The sequence below is a fragment of the Amblyomma mixtum genome, chromosome 4 (genome assembly GCF_055824585.1).
Source record: "Amblyomma mixtum isolate Tamu chromosome 4, ASM5582458v1, whole genome shotgun sequence".
NCBI classification, from domain to species: domain Eukaryota; kingdom Metazoa; phylum Arthropoda; class Arachnida; order Ixodida; family Ixodidae; genus Amblyomma; species Amblyomma mixtum.
Genome location: NC_143015.1, coordinates 72501662 through 72517124, shown reverse-complemented (window position 1 = coordinate 72517124; position 15463 = coordinate 72501662). Strand labels below are relative to the sequence as shown.

Genomic DNA, 15463 nt, shown 5'->3' with positions numbered 1-15463 from the left:
GCGCGTCAGTGTGCGGTGGATTTCAAGAAAATAAACGAAGATGCAAGAACAAAAAGTCTTGCGATGGCTCAAGCTCATGTGAAGGTTTAACGCATGATATCGACCTCCAGGAACACGAAAAGCACTCAAAATGCACACGGAGTCTAACTTAATATGGCTGCCAGCGCGGCGCGCAGCTATCGTCTGCTGCCTTCTCAGCAGCCCCAAGCAGCCCGCGGACTGCCATAAGCTAAAAACGAACGCGTTGCTATGGCGATGCAAGCAGGTGGGCGGAGCTTTCGGGCTGCCCGAGAAAAACAAATACCGGACTCGAGTCCGCAAGTAGTCCCGGACAGTCCGGGACTGAAAAACAAATGCGCCCAGTCATTCTGCTGAACCATGACCCCTCCTCCCCAGCCACATCCGTCCTTCTCCGTTCTGTCGCCGCTACTCCCTCTCGAGAGCATGTTCTCTTTATTTCGCTCGATCTCTCCTCCTCTCAGCGAGGCCTCACTCAAAGGTCGATATTTACCGCCATGGATCCTCTCAATGTTTCACGCATTAAAACTCAGTCGCCACCTGCATTGAGCACCAAGAAGCCGCGTGTGTTACTCCTTTCGGCCAAGCGTTCCCATGGATCTCAGTCCTCTGAAATCAGATCCACAGAGCTGCGCAGCAGTTGATTTCGTTGACAGTCATTGAAACGCTTAATATCTCTAACTCTGCGCTTTTTCCGGAGACAATGAATTCTCAAAACCATACTCAAGTCTTCGCTAAGCATATAGACAAGTTGTAGGTTGGGCAGCCTAAAAATAATGAGAAATTTATAAAGTATTACACAGCAGTAAACTCCACGAAGTGTGCGATCGTTTCGCGCATTGCTCCCAGACCACGGGCGGGAACTGCACGCAGCCAGGTTGACTGCCCTCGGCGTCCAGGACTGTGATTTGGGAACAGCCTTCATGGGTTTGCTTGCATCGATAATTTAGGGGGCTGTTGAGACAGCGGAAGTTCAGGCAGCACTGCAGACCGGGCATTAAGTTTACTCACCTTGATCACTCATCCTCACGAAGCTGGCTGCTACGCGTCAGACGGTTGCGAGCACTCTTCTTCGTCTTCTTTGCTCTCGCGACCAGTTCACACGCTGGCCACGTGACTGTCGGCTGATTTCGCCTGCCAAAACGAAAACACTTCTTCCCGACGCGTCAAAACGAAAGCCAAAAAGCTGGAGGCACAATATTTCTTTCAACAACTCCAAGATGTTGTTCTTGGCAATATTGCCCAGGAACCTCAGGTTTCGATTTTCAGTGAACATCAGAAGAGCGAGACCGCTTTCGGTTGTGATGTACTAGAAGTCAAGGGATAACGCTGACAACGCCACCAACCGACGAAATAGCCCCTTGTAGCGCTGTCGCTTCAAGAATCACAAAAACAGTCGTGTCCACTGCGAACCAAAGAAAATAGTAAATTTTCGGTCTAAGTTTGCCTCGTTCTCCCCAACATAAACGCTTGCATTGGATGAAAAAAACTTTATTTATGACAAATTTACAGTGTTTTTGAGCCTTTCGGTTCACTGAGCGTCTTGGCCTATCCTTGGTTCAGGATGCCGCAGTTGACTGCTACCATCGTGACTCGGCGTACGAGAAATCGTTGCGCTTCCTCGCCCTGGCTGGCATGCGTTAACGCCCAACAACAACGCATGCATGCTGCCAACAGCATCGCCATCAGCAAGAACGCAAAAGAAGAAGAAGTTCAGCTCGAGGAGAAGCGGGGTCTTTCCCGATGTCAGAAGAAGACTGCTCTCGAAACTGCCTGCCGCCACTCTGACGTGCTCTCCCACCTTTGCTGTCGGGAACCACTCTTACCCAGCGCCTGGCGCATGGCCGACAGCGACGAAGAAAGCGGGGTGAGTTTCTTCCTTCCGTTCCTTAACCCAGCTATTGCGGCAGGGCGGGAGTTCTTTAGGGTTAACCGTACTCTCGTTAACGCCCAAGCTTTTCCTTCATCTGCTTTCGTTCGTTACTTATTTCCTCTGGCGTACACTACTTTGGATAGGCGACATGCCATCTCGTAAGTGGGAACTTCCGCGCTCATGTGCTACTCTAGCAATGTTCAGGTGCTGGTGAAAACTTTTATTTGGTGACATAGAGTTTGGGAGCCACAGAGTGGCCCCGCTACTTGGTCGGCGTCCCTAGTCCGGGACACCGCATGACGATGCCCCGTCTCTCGCCCGTTTCACCAGAGCCCTTTGGGACTCAAGCGAGGAGCAGTTGAGTAGGGCAGTCTCCCATGCCTCTCGGAAACGGGTAGGGGAAAGGGGGAGGTGGGGATCTTGAGTACACGCCCACACCATGTGGAAGATATCACAGATCTCCCCATGATGCGGGCATCGCCCATCCGTGTTAGGATCGTAATATTTGATGATTGCAGGACAGTGTAGAGTACCTGTCTGCAGACGCCTTAAAGTTCGCTCCTCCGTCTTACTCAGCCCCCTTGCAGGAGCCGGGAAAAGGCGGTGGTTCAGGTGGGCCGCAGGCATCAGGATTATTCTGAACGGGGATTAAAAGCTGTCTTTGGACTCTGGAAGCCTCTGTTTGCTCTCGTGAAAGCGTGCGTACTCTTTCGCATTTCACACCCCAGATTTTCGTCACATGGAAGACTTTCTGAATAGGTGACAATGTCCTAAACATAACCGGTGTTTTGCTAACCACGGGCAGTTTTACTCGAGGTCTTAAGGATCTAGATGGGTAGTCGATTAATAAACACTCATAATATAAACTTAGCCAAAGCAGGATCTTTGAAGGCCGGAGATTACAGGACTAATCTTCCTGCAATTATCCCTCCCACGTGTAGAGCTACGCTGTGCCCAGTTAGAATAGCCTGGTAGTGGCTTATGCACCAGTGAGAACCAATAGCAACAGAGAAGCATTTTTACCAACCAGTGATGTTGATGCGCAGTCAACACCGACAATAATGTTTTATTGAACTACGGCCGCCATTAAATGCCCTCTATCTTCAACCACGGTACTCACCTGCAATGAATTCTCAATTCAGATTGCGCACATTTATGCTATTACTATCTTGTAGAGTCAGATTATATGGGTAGATTTGCCGTCGGTAAACCACAACGTAAAACTAAGCTGTTCTTGCGAATTAAAAAGCAATTTATTTGAGCGGACAATGGTCTCCCCTTTCTGAAATTTTCTACGTGAAGGACGCATTGGTCGGCGTTTCCACAGAAAAGTTCAAGAAATGCTTAGTGCATGAACCCCCCCTCCTCCCGCAAAGACTATTTCACCACAGCATGTGCTTTACGTAAACCAAACTCTTAAGGTCCACTCTCTGCATCGCTGTCAAGAAGAAAGAGGCGCCAGGCTGATAAAAATACGATCTGCGCCGTGTTACAAGCATTACTCCGCTGCGGCTTTCATACAGCGCTCGCAAGACCCTGCGGCGAAGCAGAGCCCCGGCACGACGTACCAGAGCCGCGCCCACAAGCTTGCCGCGCTGTTCATGATGACCGCGGGTGGCAGCAATGCCGCCATGTTTCCCATGATGTTCATCTTCTACGGCGGAGGTACGTATACCCACGTGCACAAAATTGAAACCGTTGCCTTCATTTACTAGGCGAGCATGGCGCAGGCAAAACAAATGTAGCGTTAGCCTTACGTCGTTTGAGATTCCCTATGTTATCGGAAAAGCTTTCATATCATCAAATGATCAAAAATAAACAAATGTTTAGAGTGACTCTGCTAACAACACTAGCCTAGGTACACCAGTGGAGTGGAGTTTCGTAGCACGCAATAAATAGGAGGAGGAGGAGAAACTTTTATTAAACTAATCGCAGTTGGCCGCCATCTTGTTCGAGTGCTGTCCTTATAGTACAGGACTCCGCTAGCTGTCGCTATACTGCGCGCCCGTTCGATCAGCCGTTGCTGGTCTCGTCGGTCGGTGCTGGACAGAGCAGCGTCCCAAATACTGATCAATGGCCCAGACAGGGCGCTCATATCTGGCCGGTGAGCCCGCAGCTTTCTGGTATGCCTTGTTAGTCGGCACGACGAGCGCGGCTCGCCCATCGCTGGCACCACCACTTCGGTTTATATCAGGGTTGCAAGGTGAAATGTTGACTTAATTGTGACTGCAAGGAGGGTGAGAAAACGAAGAAAATAAAGGGCGGGTAAGGAAACCTGCGATTATGGGTGTGACATTAAGAGACTTGAAGAAAGCAGAGTAATTCCGAAAATAAACACGAGTTATGAATTAATGCTGGTGGAAATCAAGGAAGAGAAATGCGTTTGGGCAGGGAATGTAAGGCGTAGGCAAGATAATCGATGGTCGTTACGGGCAATGGTCTAGGCTCCAAGAGAATAGAAGAGTAGCACGGGCCGGCAAGAAGTCATGTTTTCGGGTTAGAAAAGGAAGCTTGGAGTGAAAAGGTATCCGCAGGTGGCAGAGGACAGTGTTCATTGGAGCGATATGAAGGAAGCCATGGTCCTACAATGGGCGCAGTTAGGCTGATGATGAAGAGGAAGTTGTAGTGTTCTTGCCAAATAGCCCATCCCCCGCCGTGGGTATGTGTCATTAAGCCTGAGGACATCATCATCAAATAGCCCTGTTTCCGAACTGTCATCAAGAGAGTACCTGCAAGCTGACACCTTGCACCGTGGCGTGACCATGGCGCATGCGCAGTGCCCTTCCTGGTGGCGTACCTGACTCTGCTGGCCACCGTGGCGATGCCCATGATGCAACTGGAGAGCAACCTGGCACAGTTCGCCGGGGACGGGAACTGCGGCATCTTCACTACGGTCCCGCTCTTCCTCGGTCAGTGCATGACATACTGTCTCCAAGTGGCTATGAGGGACGCCGTAGTGAAGGGCTCCGGAAATTTCGAGAACCCTAGGTGGTCGAAATTTCCGGAGTCCTTCACCACAGCGTGCATCATAGTCTGAGTTGCTTTGGGTCGTTCAACCCGCATAAACTATAAACTTTATTTTTTTTTTTGCGTGCTAACCAACCATAGGGATCAAATGAAGTAACCACGCACTTAATGCTGACTTGTGTAGCAAGGCGCGTTCTGTAGTTGGCGCGAAGTCAGTGAGCGGTACGAGGGGACGCACAGAGATGAACAGCTATTTAAATGTGTGGTTGCGTAATGTTCCTTTTCTGTATTCACAGTCTACATTCCTGTACACTGCGGCAAGTGCAAGTTAGTATACTGCTGACTAACTATCACGTCGCCTATGAGTCAGGGAGGTTATCTGATTGTGTTTACTGGGCTTCGACATTATGTCACGCATAACTTACACCTAGCCCCAGCTACTCCGGCCTGGCTGTCGAGAAATGCAGTGTGATGTTCCATCTTGAAACTTTTCCCTTTTGCAGAAAATTTGAGCACAAAATTTGGCGACAAGCAAGTTTTACTGGAGTTTTAGAAAATTTCAAGTAATTAAATATTCTGACTGTTCTCAAATGAACGGAGTTTTCAAGCCGCTGCAGAAAAAGAAAGTTGACAGTCTATGTCTAATTGTGGGAATTTTCGGATACGGCATGAGGCATCGTAGAAGACATAGAGGCCACTTGACACACTCAAAGAGATCTTTAAAAAAGACATCGAATCTGGGTACAGGTTATGGAGCAACTGGTGATCTCTATTGCGCTATGTATAAAATGAAGTCGGTGTACTACCCACTAAAGGTTTGCACTTTACAAGTAGTGCACAGTTTAGTGTCGCGGAAAAAGACAAAAAGAACTCAGGATGGCAGCGGCATTTTTGAAGCCTAGCCATAAGAGAGGTATTATGTCAACGTCCCTTACTGCCAGTGAGGCGTTTAATTTATCAGGGCCGTGTTTCGGCCGTGATGGAACTGCTTCCGCTAAAAGTGATTACGTGTCGGGATGCTCCCTTCTTAGTCGTCATTTTCTCCAAGTCCAGTGCTCGTTGCCAGCGCGTAGTTATGACAGCTTGGTGTGGCCCTCTCGGCCCCCGCGACATCGACACAGGCACGGGCTACGCGCTGATGCTGTACGTGGTGCTTCGCGTGGTCGCCGACACGGTGCCCCTGTCCGACGTGCTGGTCCAGATGGCCGGCCTGACGGACACCTTCCCGTGGGGAGGAGGGCAGTGCCCCGGGGGGTGGTCGGCCGACAACCGCACCTGCTACACCATCAGGAAGGGATCAGTGAGTGATGTAATCCTGCGTGCCACGTTACCATCGAGGTAATGAGCGCAGTTTAGACTTACCGAGAACGTTAGAAGTACCCTTTAGCAGTTCACGAGGGAACAGAGGGCGTCAAATAAGTCAATGCCTTCCTTTCCCACTTCAGCACATGAGCGCGCTGAAGTGGTTCGCAGGTGAAAACTCTAATCTAACCTAACCCGGTTGTGTTGATGCACCCAAGCATGGTTTTGCAAGGAGCTGTGCACAATGCTCCAAGTCATCCACTTCGATAATTCCGCACTGTCTGACATGAGCAAAAGCAGGAGCTCACCTCGCTGTTAAAATGCTCTTTGTGAGAAATGCTGAAATGTCTTAAGTATATTGACCACGTCGAATGTGCCGAATCATGCAGAGTATAGTCTTTAAATGCAGCCGCTTATTTCGCCCCCGACGGCTGCCAGTCCTTCTTCCCAGATGACATCCGGTGAATTAAACGACGCGTACCCGAACACCTATATTGCTTGGTAGCGCAGTAGTCTTTGCAATAGAGCTGTGACAGTAGTGGATCACTCTTGATGAGCTCAAAGCAAACCGCCACTGCAAGCTGTCAAATTTCAAGGCATTGTTTACTCTGCTGCTGTTCATCATTTAGCCCAAACCGTATCTTATTACCCGTAGGCCACCAGTATATACCTTTCCGGGAGTCGCTCATCAAAGCGGCATTTCATTTACTATTTTTCTGAAAAGGGGCTCTGTTCTTTCTGCTCACGTATTAAAAGTGATTAATTTATGGACAGTTCTCTCTTGATAGTTCTCACGTATGAGAAAGAAACTTAGACGCTAAAGCCCCGCCAGCATGGTGCGCTTTTTGTACAAAAAAACGCTCCGCATCTTAAACAATCCCGGCCGCGCTAACCTTTCACACGCAGTGAGTTTCGCTCGCAAAAAACACCCCATGCGGGCCAGGATTAACAAAACGGTTGATGGTTTAATGGTTTATGGGGGTTTAACGTCCGAAAGCGACTGAGGCTATGAGGGACGCCGTAGTGGAGGGCTCCGGAAATTTCGACCACCTGGGATTCTTTAACGTTCACTGACATCGCACACTACACGGGCCTCTAGAATTTCGCCTGCATCGAAATCCTAGCGCCGCGGCTGGGATCGAACCCGCGTATTTCGGGTCACCAGCCGAGCGCCATAACCACTGAGCCAGGCTGCGAAACGGTTGAAATTGAATGTTGAGGGCAATGTGTGACATTGGAAAGCTGGAGATAGGATAGAGATATAGAACAAACACGTGTTAATGACATCTCTGCTGAAACCATGAAGAGGGAATGGACATGGCGAGGGCATATAATAGGGGGAAGAGATCAGATGGCTCCCTGTTGTAATGGAGTCGATTCGAAGAAAAAAGTAAGCATAGCAACGCGTAGCACAAAAACAGGCGCCCATAGGTGAGAATAAGAGGTAGGTTGCAGGGTGGTCGCAGCTGAAACAATACCAGTAATTCGAGGTCCCTGAGAAAGCCGTTTGTGCTACAGAGTAATGAAGGCATATGAAGAGTATCATTATCAACGCCAGCTCTCTTTGCCTTGCCTTGCTCTCTATCACAGACCCTGTGCCGCACTGTGCGGAGTCTGGTCGCGGACTTGTTTCAGCGCCACGAAATGGGCCAAGGCATGCCCTTGCTCAAGGGAGACCGGGTGGTCCTGGTGCCGTCCACGGTGTACCGCCCCGAGGCCGTGGGCTGCACGCCAGACCTGCACACACCGGTCCCCGTCTACGACTTGTGAGTACACCGCGCACCTGCAACCTAGAGCGACGCTTTCATTGACAGCGCCTGCATGGTACTAGACCAGCACAACATCCAGAACGAGACCGGAAACAGAGTCCACCAGGAGAACACATGTGCCATTCTAAAATGCCGTGGGGGCACTGATCTATAACGTCCGAATGTAGTTCACTAGCGGTCAACACTTAACGCTATTTATTCACAAAGGAAAATTGGGTCACTGACCAAGTCAAAAAATGAAAAATGACGTTTCGGGTCCCATACGGGGCCCTTGTTCACAATAAGGCTGTCACAGAAGAAGGGATGGTTATATACGCTTCAGAATCTTCTGCAAACTTTTCACGTAGATATGATGTAGCGTGCACTTAACGCATGCGTCATGACGTCATAATCGACCTGCAGTCGCATAGTGCGAGGCGGTCCGATGATAGTTATCTTCGTCGCTTAACATAAGTGGGCGAATAAGACCTCAAGTGTTCAGCCATAGGCTTTAGTCACTGTATGTTAAGAAAACTCCTGCAGGTGGAGGAGATTTAAATCAAGTCAGAAATTATTACCATAAGGGAAAAGCTATCGGCTACAATGGAAAGCCATGCAGATTTTTCAGAGCCATCGGTATTTAAGAAACGCTCGCTGTGGTCTAGCACTCGAACCCGAGACCCCAGAATGTTCAGAAAATTCACCCCCCATCTAATTTAACCTGTGCCGCTAAGTAGATCGCTTGCCAAAGCGTATACCTTATTAAATTTCAGAGTACGTTAACGCTTTCGTCTTAACCGAAAAGATCCTGCTTTCATTTGCAGATATCGGCTGCGCTTTGTCACATGCAACTCAGTAACTTCTCCCTCAAGTGATAGCGCTAAAGACTTTGAAGCTAGAATGCGCGATCCATTTTGACCATGGGATCCATATTTGGAGTGCGTAGAACATGCACAGCTGAATGCGCACTTTAAGATACGTCTGTGTCCCGCTTCATGACACTCAGACACGCCCAGGGTAAATTCCTTCCGTTCGACACAAAATTCACTTGCGAACATTCACGGGTGTGACTCCAGGTCTTGTCCCCCCAACCGATGGAAACGGAGATTCTTTACCGTAATCCATGCTTGTAGCGGTGCTTGCTGCTGCCTTCGCGTGTGTTCTTTGCACTTGAGTGTCGATTTGAAGCTGTATCAGTGGCGCGGTGCATTGCAGCCCCTGCTTATGCACGGCGAAGTCTAGCGAGGCGTCTCTCGATCTGAGCTGCACTCTTATCCGATGGGCGACCGTTTGTGGCAGTACTCTGTTTACACTCTGTAAACATGAGTTACCTTATATGGGAGTAAAAAAAAAGAGTAGAAACCTTCCAGCGCACTCTCATTTAAAACAGGACATGCTGCCAGAGTCCATGGGTAGATTTCGATCACTGAAAATACCGAACGGTTACTACTAGCAAAGCAGTCATAGTTCCACCTCAAAGCAATAGTAACTTGGGCAGCAAGGAAGTAGGACTGGGATAGCAAGGAACGAGAATCGAAGGAGATTTTTTAAATGCGGCACTGGAGTTTTTGAGGTTAGCGATTAGAGAAGATTGAATCCTCGGGTACAATCTTGGTGACTGCCAGAAGTTCGTATTTTTTGAAGAAAGTTGTTTCCGTTACCAGCCGTATTTTTTATCTTTTAGTGATGCGAATCCATACCAGGGATTAAGCACCACACCCTGTACCTATTGGGAAGTGCACTCGTGGACCGTTTACTCCCTTTTTACACCCTAATAGGGTAATTCGTGTTTGCAGTGTATGGTTCATGCTCGTTTTTGTTGTGCTTCGATACCAACACCAAAGTAAGCACATCTTTGATGATGAAAGGAAACTTCGAAGGCACAGTTGAGCAGCCAGCCTTATTTCTGATTCATGTAGGCCACAATGATCCGCATTGCTTAGATTTTGCGGCAATGGTAGAGTCTTTGCGTGCTGCTCTTGCTGTTGATGAAACCTACTATGAACGGTGGTGTTATCTATATCACTACAGTACTAGTAAACAGACCAGGTCATCAGAAACAGTAAACCAGGAACAACAGAAGTGGGAGTGCTGCTTCTCGAGAAACCGAAGAAATATTCGCATTTCTAACGTCTGTCACAGAGATGGCGCTAAAACAGTCACCGAGCATGACGTGCATACAATGCAGAAACACTTCTGTATCTGTTCAATATTTTTTTACTCGTATATTTTTCAGTGAAGCTTGTTATTCTGATGAGCCCACCGCCTCTCCCTTCCTGCTGCAGCCGTCGCCAGCACAGCTGGACGGAGCAGTCTTTCGAGAACGTCCGCGCTCAGCCGCTGCTCTGCATCGGCGCCGTGTGGCTGCTGGTGTTCGCGGTCGCCCACCGGGGATTCGTCGGAATCAAAAATGTGCGTTACCCCGCCTCGACGGCCTCCCCTTTCTACTGCTGTCTCTGATGTTGACGAAAGTACGCAAGATGAAAATGTCCGCACCGGTCTGTCGAGCAGGATTCCTGGCGCAGCCGCGAAATCCTTACGAAATCGTCACAAGTTACTGCTCTTCCAATGCCTACGCATACCTCAGCACTTAAACCAGGAGCCGAGTAACGATGGAGATCTTCAATTCTTTCCTTGCTCATGAAACTCCTCCCTGGAAATTTGAGAGAAGCTTCATATGACGCTCAAGGTAGCTACATGGCGGCGCCACCGTCAACCGTAAAGGCATCATCATCATCTGAAGAGCGTGGCGCTGCCGTGGCATTTAAAGGAGCAGCTGCAAATGTGTCTCCGCAGTTCGGCTACTGATGCTGTGTTTAAGGTTCATAAGTATTAGTGCAAAGCACCTGGGCACATTCACGCGAGAGACAAAGCCGAACTCTTGTTGCATGCTGTAGTGCTGTTGCGGCTACAGAGGTGCTCCTGAAACGGTCTTTGCGAATATTTCTGCAGTGGTCCAGTAATGAGAGACAAATAAAACCGCGTCAGTAACTTGGAGATGAACCTGCTGGCGACAGACGGAACGAGGCCCAACCAGTACAGAGTAAAAAGGCAACGTCGCGGCCGTTGATTTCATCGTGGCTTCATTCCGGCATCATTGCTCCTCAAACTTTGCAGTAGGCAAGCTAGAGCTCGCACCTTCAGATTGTGTTCGTCAGTGTAACGAGGAAAACTCCCAAAACCATTGTCACTAAAAGTGTTTGACTTAACACTCATGGACAGGCTATATTTTGCTTCATCTTACGTAGCCACCTGTTTCAATGCAGTTCTTCTACGTCATGCTGTCGCTGCTCGTCGCGACGACGTTGATGCTGCTGTCGCGGGCTGCGATGCTGGATGGCTCCGCCAGAGGTCTCCACGTGTTCTTCCGCGCCGACTGGAGCCACATGACCAACGTCGAGGCGCGTACAAGAACGAAAGTCTGGCACTAGGCTCGATCAAGAGAAGGCTGTCCAATGTCTGTGTGCTTCACAGTGGAAATTCTGAGCGCAAACCGCACCTACAATATTTCATACCTGCACTTCCAACTTATTTATGGGTTTAGTTTGCTGCTCGAACGTGCTTGCTTGAAAACATTATTATTAGTCTATAATATACTAAGCACTATCTTTGCAAGCAGCGAAGGCTAAGATTGAGGTCAGTTCTTATTGCCGCAATAAAAAGTTTTTAACAGTATTTTCTTCGTCGTGTTTATAAGCTCCTCGCTCATTACACTTTTCTGTGTTGTTTTTATGCGCAAAACGATTCAATGCCCGTAGAGGAATAGTTAAGATATCACACACAGACCTGTAAACGTGTACACTCTTAATACCCACAATCAGTATACCTTACCTTACCGTACCGTACCTTACCGTACCGTACCTACCGTACTCCTGTGAGCTAATTGCTAATAAAAACGTGGAGGCACATAATTCTTGGTTTCTTTCTCTTTTGAATGATCAGCTAAAGGAACAATATTCATAATCCGTCGCTGCGTGGAATTTTGCCGCCGTTAAATAATTTTGCATCAAAATACTTCTCCTATGTAGTGTGTGTCTAGGTTTCAGCGGCCTAACAGCGTCTCCGACGGCCCAAATTATTGGTACAGTAACCAATAAAATGGCTGCTTCATATTTTAATACCTCACCAGCTGGTACGCCGTCCTGCCCGGAAAGCCGTAGCAATGAGCGAGCAAACAGCTTGTCTTACGTGATCTCCACCGTCCTCCATACGTCATAGCCACAGTACAGCCACTGAAACCTAAATTATCAGATACTTATTTACTTATTACTTAAACTTATTCGGTCTTTGCCGAATTCCGCGTGATGAATCATGTTTATTAATGTTTCGCGCACTATTCCCAAGGGAAAGCATGCTACAAAAAAACTGTCCCCACCGCTTCGCGCGCAACCTCTGCATGCATAGAATATCACACGCATTTGGCACACTGCAACCAGGGATTTGGTAAAGATCTCGGAACAGGGACAAACCCCTTGAGCAGGCAGCCTGTTCTGGTCATCATAAATTGCGCAGATGTGGAGCCGCGCGCTCACCACTTGCCTGGAAAGTGTCGGCGTCACGGGTACCATCTACCTGGGTGTCGAAAGGTTCAACTCTTTCAAGAACAAGTTCCAAGAGTGAGTGCGCATGCTTTAATTTGTGTCTGTTTTCTATTCCCCGGCACACATTCTTTGGAAGTCTGCATCTGCCAGCGTGTGCTACTGGTCATTCCGGGTACTATGTGTATGGGTATAGTCTGGCTATGAGTGATACATCAAAAAAAAAATTAACTACAGCCAGAACAGTGAAAAGGAAGTGTAGAAGAGAAGTTTGCACTGTTTAGAAGCACATTATGCTCGCTGCCTTTCCAGCTACTTATACTCCGTTTCATACAACAGGTGCAACGCTGTGAAAGGTACGGAAGTAGTCCGCACGGAAAAATAAAGGGAGGGGTGTTACTCCGCTCTTGTTTTGTGGCGGAGCGGTCTAAGGCACGAGAATACGACAGCGTGTCGTCAGCAATACATGACAAAAGTGTCATGTAGCATTTGCCATGTTTCGGTCACCACAAACAACGCACTACTATTCTGTCGCGGATGCATGCAGCGCAAACAAGAGTGCTAGCTTTGACAGCGTTGCACGTGAAGTCTGAAACGGGGTATAGTATACAATGAAAATTAAGAACGAAGACTGACTAACAATAAGCGGTGTTGGTCTTCATCTTTCTTTCGCTCAGAAACGCAAAAAAAAAAAGCTTTCACGCGTAAGGTAACGCGACTGTACGCGTTGTGACTCAAAGTGCTCGCGACAATCGTTTCTCTGTAATGGTGCAATGTGTAACGTGTAATGTGTAACGTGTAATGTGTAACGTGTAATGTGTAACGTGGAGGCTAACGAAAAGGCTTCAACTTAAATGAAGGACAGCGCAGAGAGAACGCAAAATGATGTAACGTTAAGAGAACGGAAAAGAGGAGAGTGGATCAGGGAAAAAATCGAGTTAATTACATCCTAGTCGAATTCGTGAATAAGAAATGGGCTTGGTCAGACATGTGACGCGAAGGCATTATAACCGATGGTCGTTAAGAGCAACGAACTGGACTCCAGGAGCTGGAAAGCTCAGCTCCTGGAGTAAGGGACGGCAGAAAGTCAGGCCGGATAATGAGATGAAGAATTTTGCTGGGATAATATGGCCACAGCTTGCACAGGACACGCTTAATTGGAGGGATATAGAGAGGCATTTGTCTTGTAGTAGGCGTAGTTAGCTTGACGATGACATCGCGCAGTGCAGGTATGTCTACAGATTAGGAAAAGTTAATGATGGTGAGGGTGGGTATAGCTCTTTGAACGTATTTTGGGGACCACCCCGTACCCAGCACGCAGTACGCCCGCGGCGTCTTGGACAACCTTTGTTGACCGAAGAGCAGTCGTAAGAAACCATCAAGTGCTCAGAAACGCCTCTCAGTTGGTCTTAGTGCGTGCCTTTGCATATGTTATACGAACTAAGAAATGACGCGATATCCATACAATCATAAAAGGAACCGCGAAGGGTTGAAAGGGTCAGCTATTTAGGAAAACAGACTGTTCGCGATTCGAGTTTCGTGGATTTGCGGAGCATAGCGTAGGTTGTAGTGAGTTTTCATAGTTTTCATAGTTTTCAGTTTTCATAGCGACGTTAACTCCATGACACGCATCCAACAGAGACGTGATGTTCGTGCTGGTGGCCGAGGTCGCGTCCAAGGGCATCGTCACCGCCATGGCTTTCCTCTTCCTTGGCCACCTGTCCTCCAGCGTGGACATCGACATCGCCACGCTCATCGACACCCGTGCGTCGTCTCCGGTCTTGCTGCAGCGGTAGCCGTTTTTGTTGAGAAAAATACAGGAACTGTGACGCTTAGCGTTACGAGAGGAAGAGGTTATGGAGTAAGACTCGGTCACGCTTAGCAATACCAGGGCGGCGAGGTTGTAATGAAATTTTAAATGGTCGGGCATGAATAGCATTAAGGAGGCAAGGAGGTAGTTGTGAAATAACAAGGCTCGGTTCCACTCAGTATTATGAGGGCGAGCAGCCGGTTATCAAATACGAAAGGCTCGGTCTGTTAAGCTTATCTTCAGGAAGGCGAGGAGGAGGTTACGAAATATAAAATTATCGGTCATAATAAGCGTTACGAAGTCGAGGAGGACCTATGAATGAAGAAAGCTCGGTTCCGATTAGCGTTACAAGGGCGATGAGGTTATGAAATGACAAAGGATTGGTCACGTCTCGCATTGCGAGGGTGAGGAGGAGGCTGTTAACGAATAAAGGGTCAGTTCCACTTAACGTTCTAAGGTCGAATAGTAGGCTATGAGATATGAAAGGTTCGGTCACGCTTTGCGTCACTAGAGCAAGGAGGAGGTTAGTAAAAACTAAAGGATCTTAACTGTTACGAGGCCGAGGAGAATGTTATGAGATCATAAATGGCCCATCGTGTTAAGGAACACTGTCGCAGTTGTTTCGGACAGTAAGTGTTTACACTCTAAACACGAATACACCTATATGGGACTAGAAAGGGAGTAAGCGGAACTCCCTTATGTAAGAGAGTGCGCTAGAGGACAAAGTGAAGCTTGCCCACGCCGCCATATGACCCCTGTCACGCTTAGCGCTACAAGAAGATTCCTATGGAATAAGAAAGGCTCGGCAGCTCTTGACGGTGCTAGGAAGGGAGGAAAGGTGCAGCAACTCTTTTAAAAGGCAACGCGCTCCCTTCGACCACTCCACCTTTGTCGCGCTTAGCGTTGTATATAGAGAGGAGGAAATTATGAAAACATGAAAGACACATGTATATCTCACAACCATATTGCCCCGTATCATTGTAGTGTCCGTGCGTTCACGCTCAAGGCCGCAGGAACGGGGCGTTATCATTCTCGTTCGTGACGCGAAAAGCGACCGGACTAATCTCGATTGATCACAGCCATGAAGAACTGCATCTACGTGTTTCCAGATTACTGTAGTTGATTATGACCTGTTGTCTCGAAGTTTCTTTGCCGGCTTTAAATTGAGCGATGCAGCGAGCAGCGGGCATTCGTAGTTCGACGACTG

General features: G+C 48.3%; 1 protein-coding gene across 1 annotated transcript in view; it reads left to right on the top strand.

Annotated features, from left to right (window-relative positions):
- The first annotated feature begins 1582 nt into the window (after positions 1 to 1582).
- Positions 1583 to 15463, top strand: part of LOC149346981 (uncharacterized) — a 36734-nt gene continuing 22853 nt past the window's right edge. The window contains exons 1-8 of the mRNA XM_089541454.1: positions 1583 to 1885; positions 3415 to 3556; positions 4669 to 4800; positions 5980 to 6158; positions 7751 to 7926; positions 10194 to 10320; positions 12421 to 12524; positions 14086 to 14210. Of these exons, the coding sequence (XP_089397580.1) occupies positions 1583 to 1885; positions 3415 to 3556; positions 4669 to 4800; positions 5980 to 6158; positions 7751 to 7926; positions 10194 to 10320; positions 12421 to 12524; positions 14086 to 14210 (1288 nt within the window). The remainder of the gene's footprint in view (positions 1886 to 3414; positions 3557 to 4668; positions 4801 to 5979; positions 6159 to 7750; positions 7927 to 10193; positions 10321 to 12420; positions 12525 to 14085; positions 14211 to 15463) is intronic.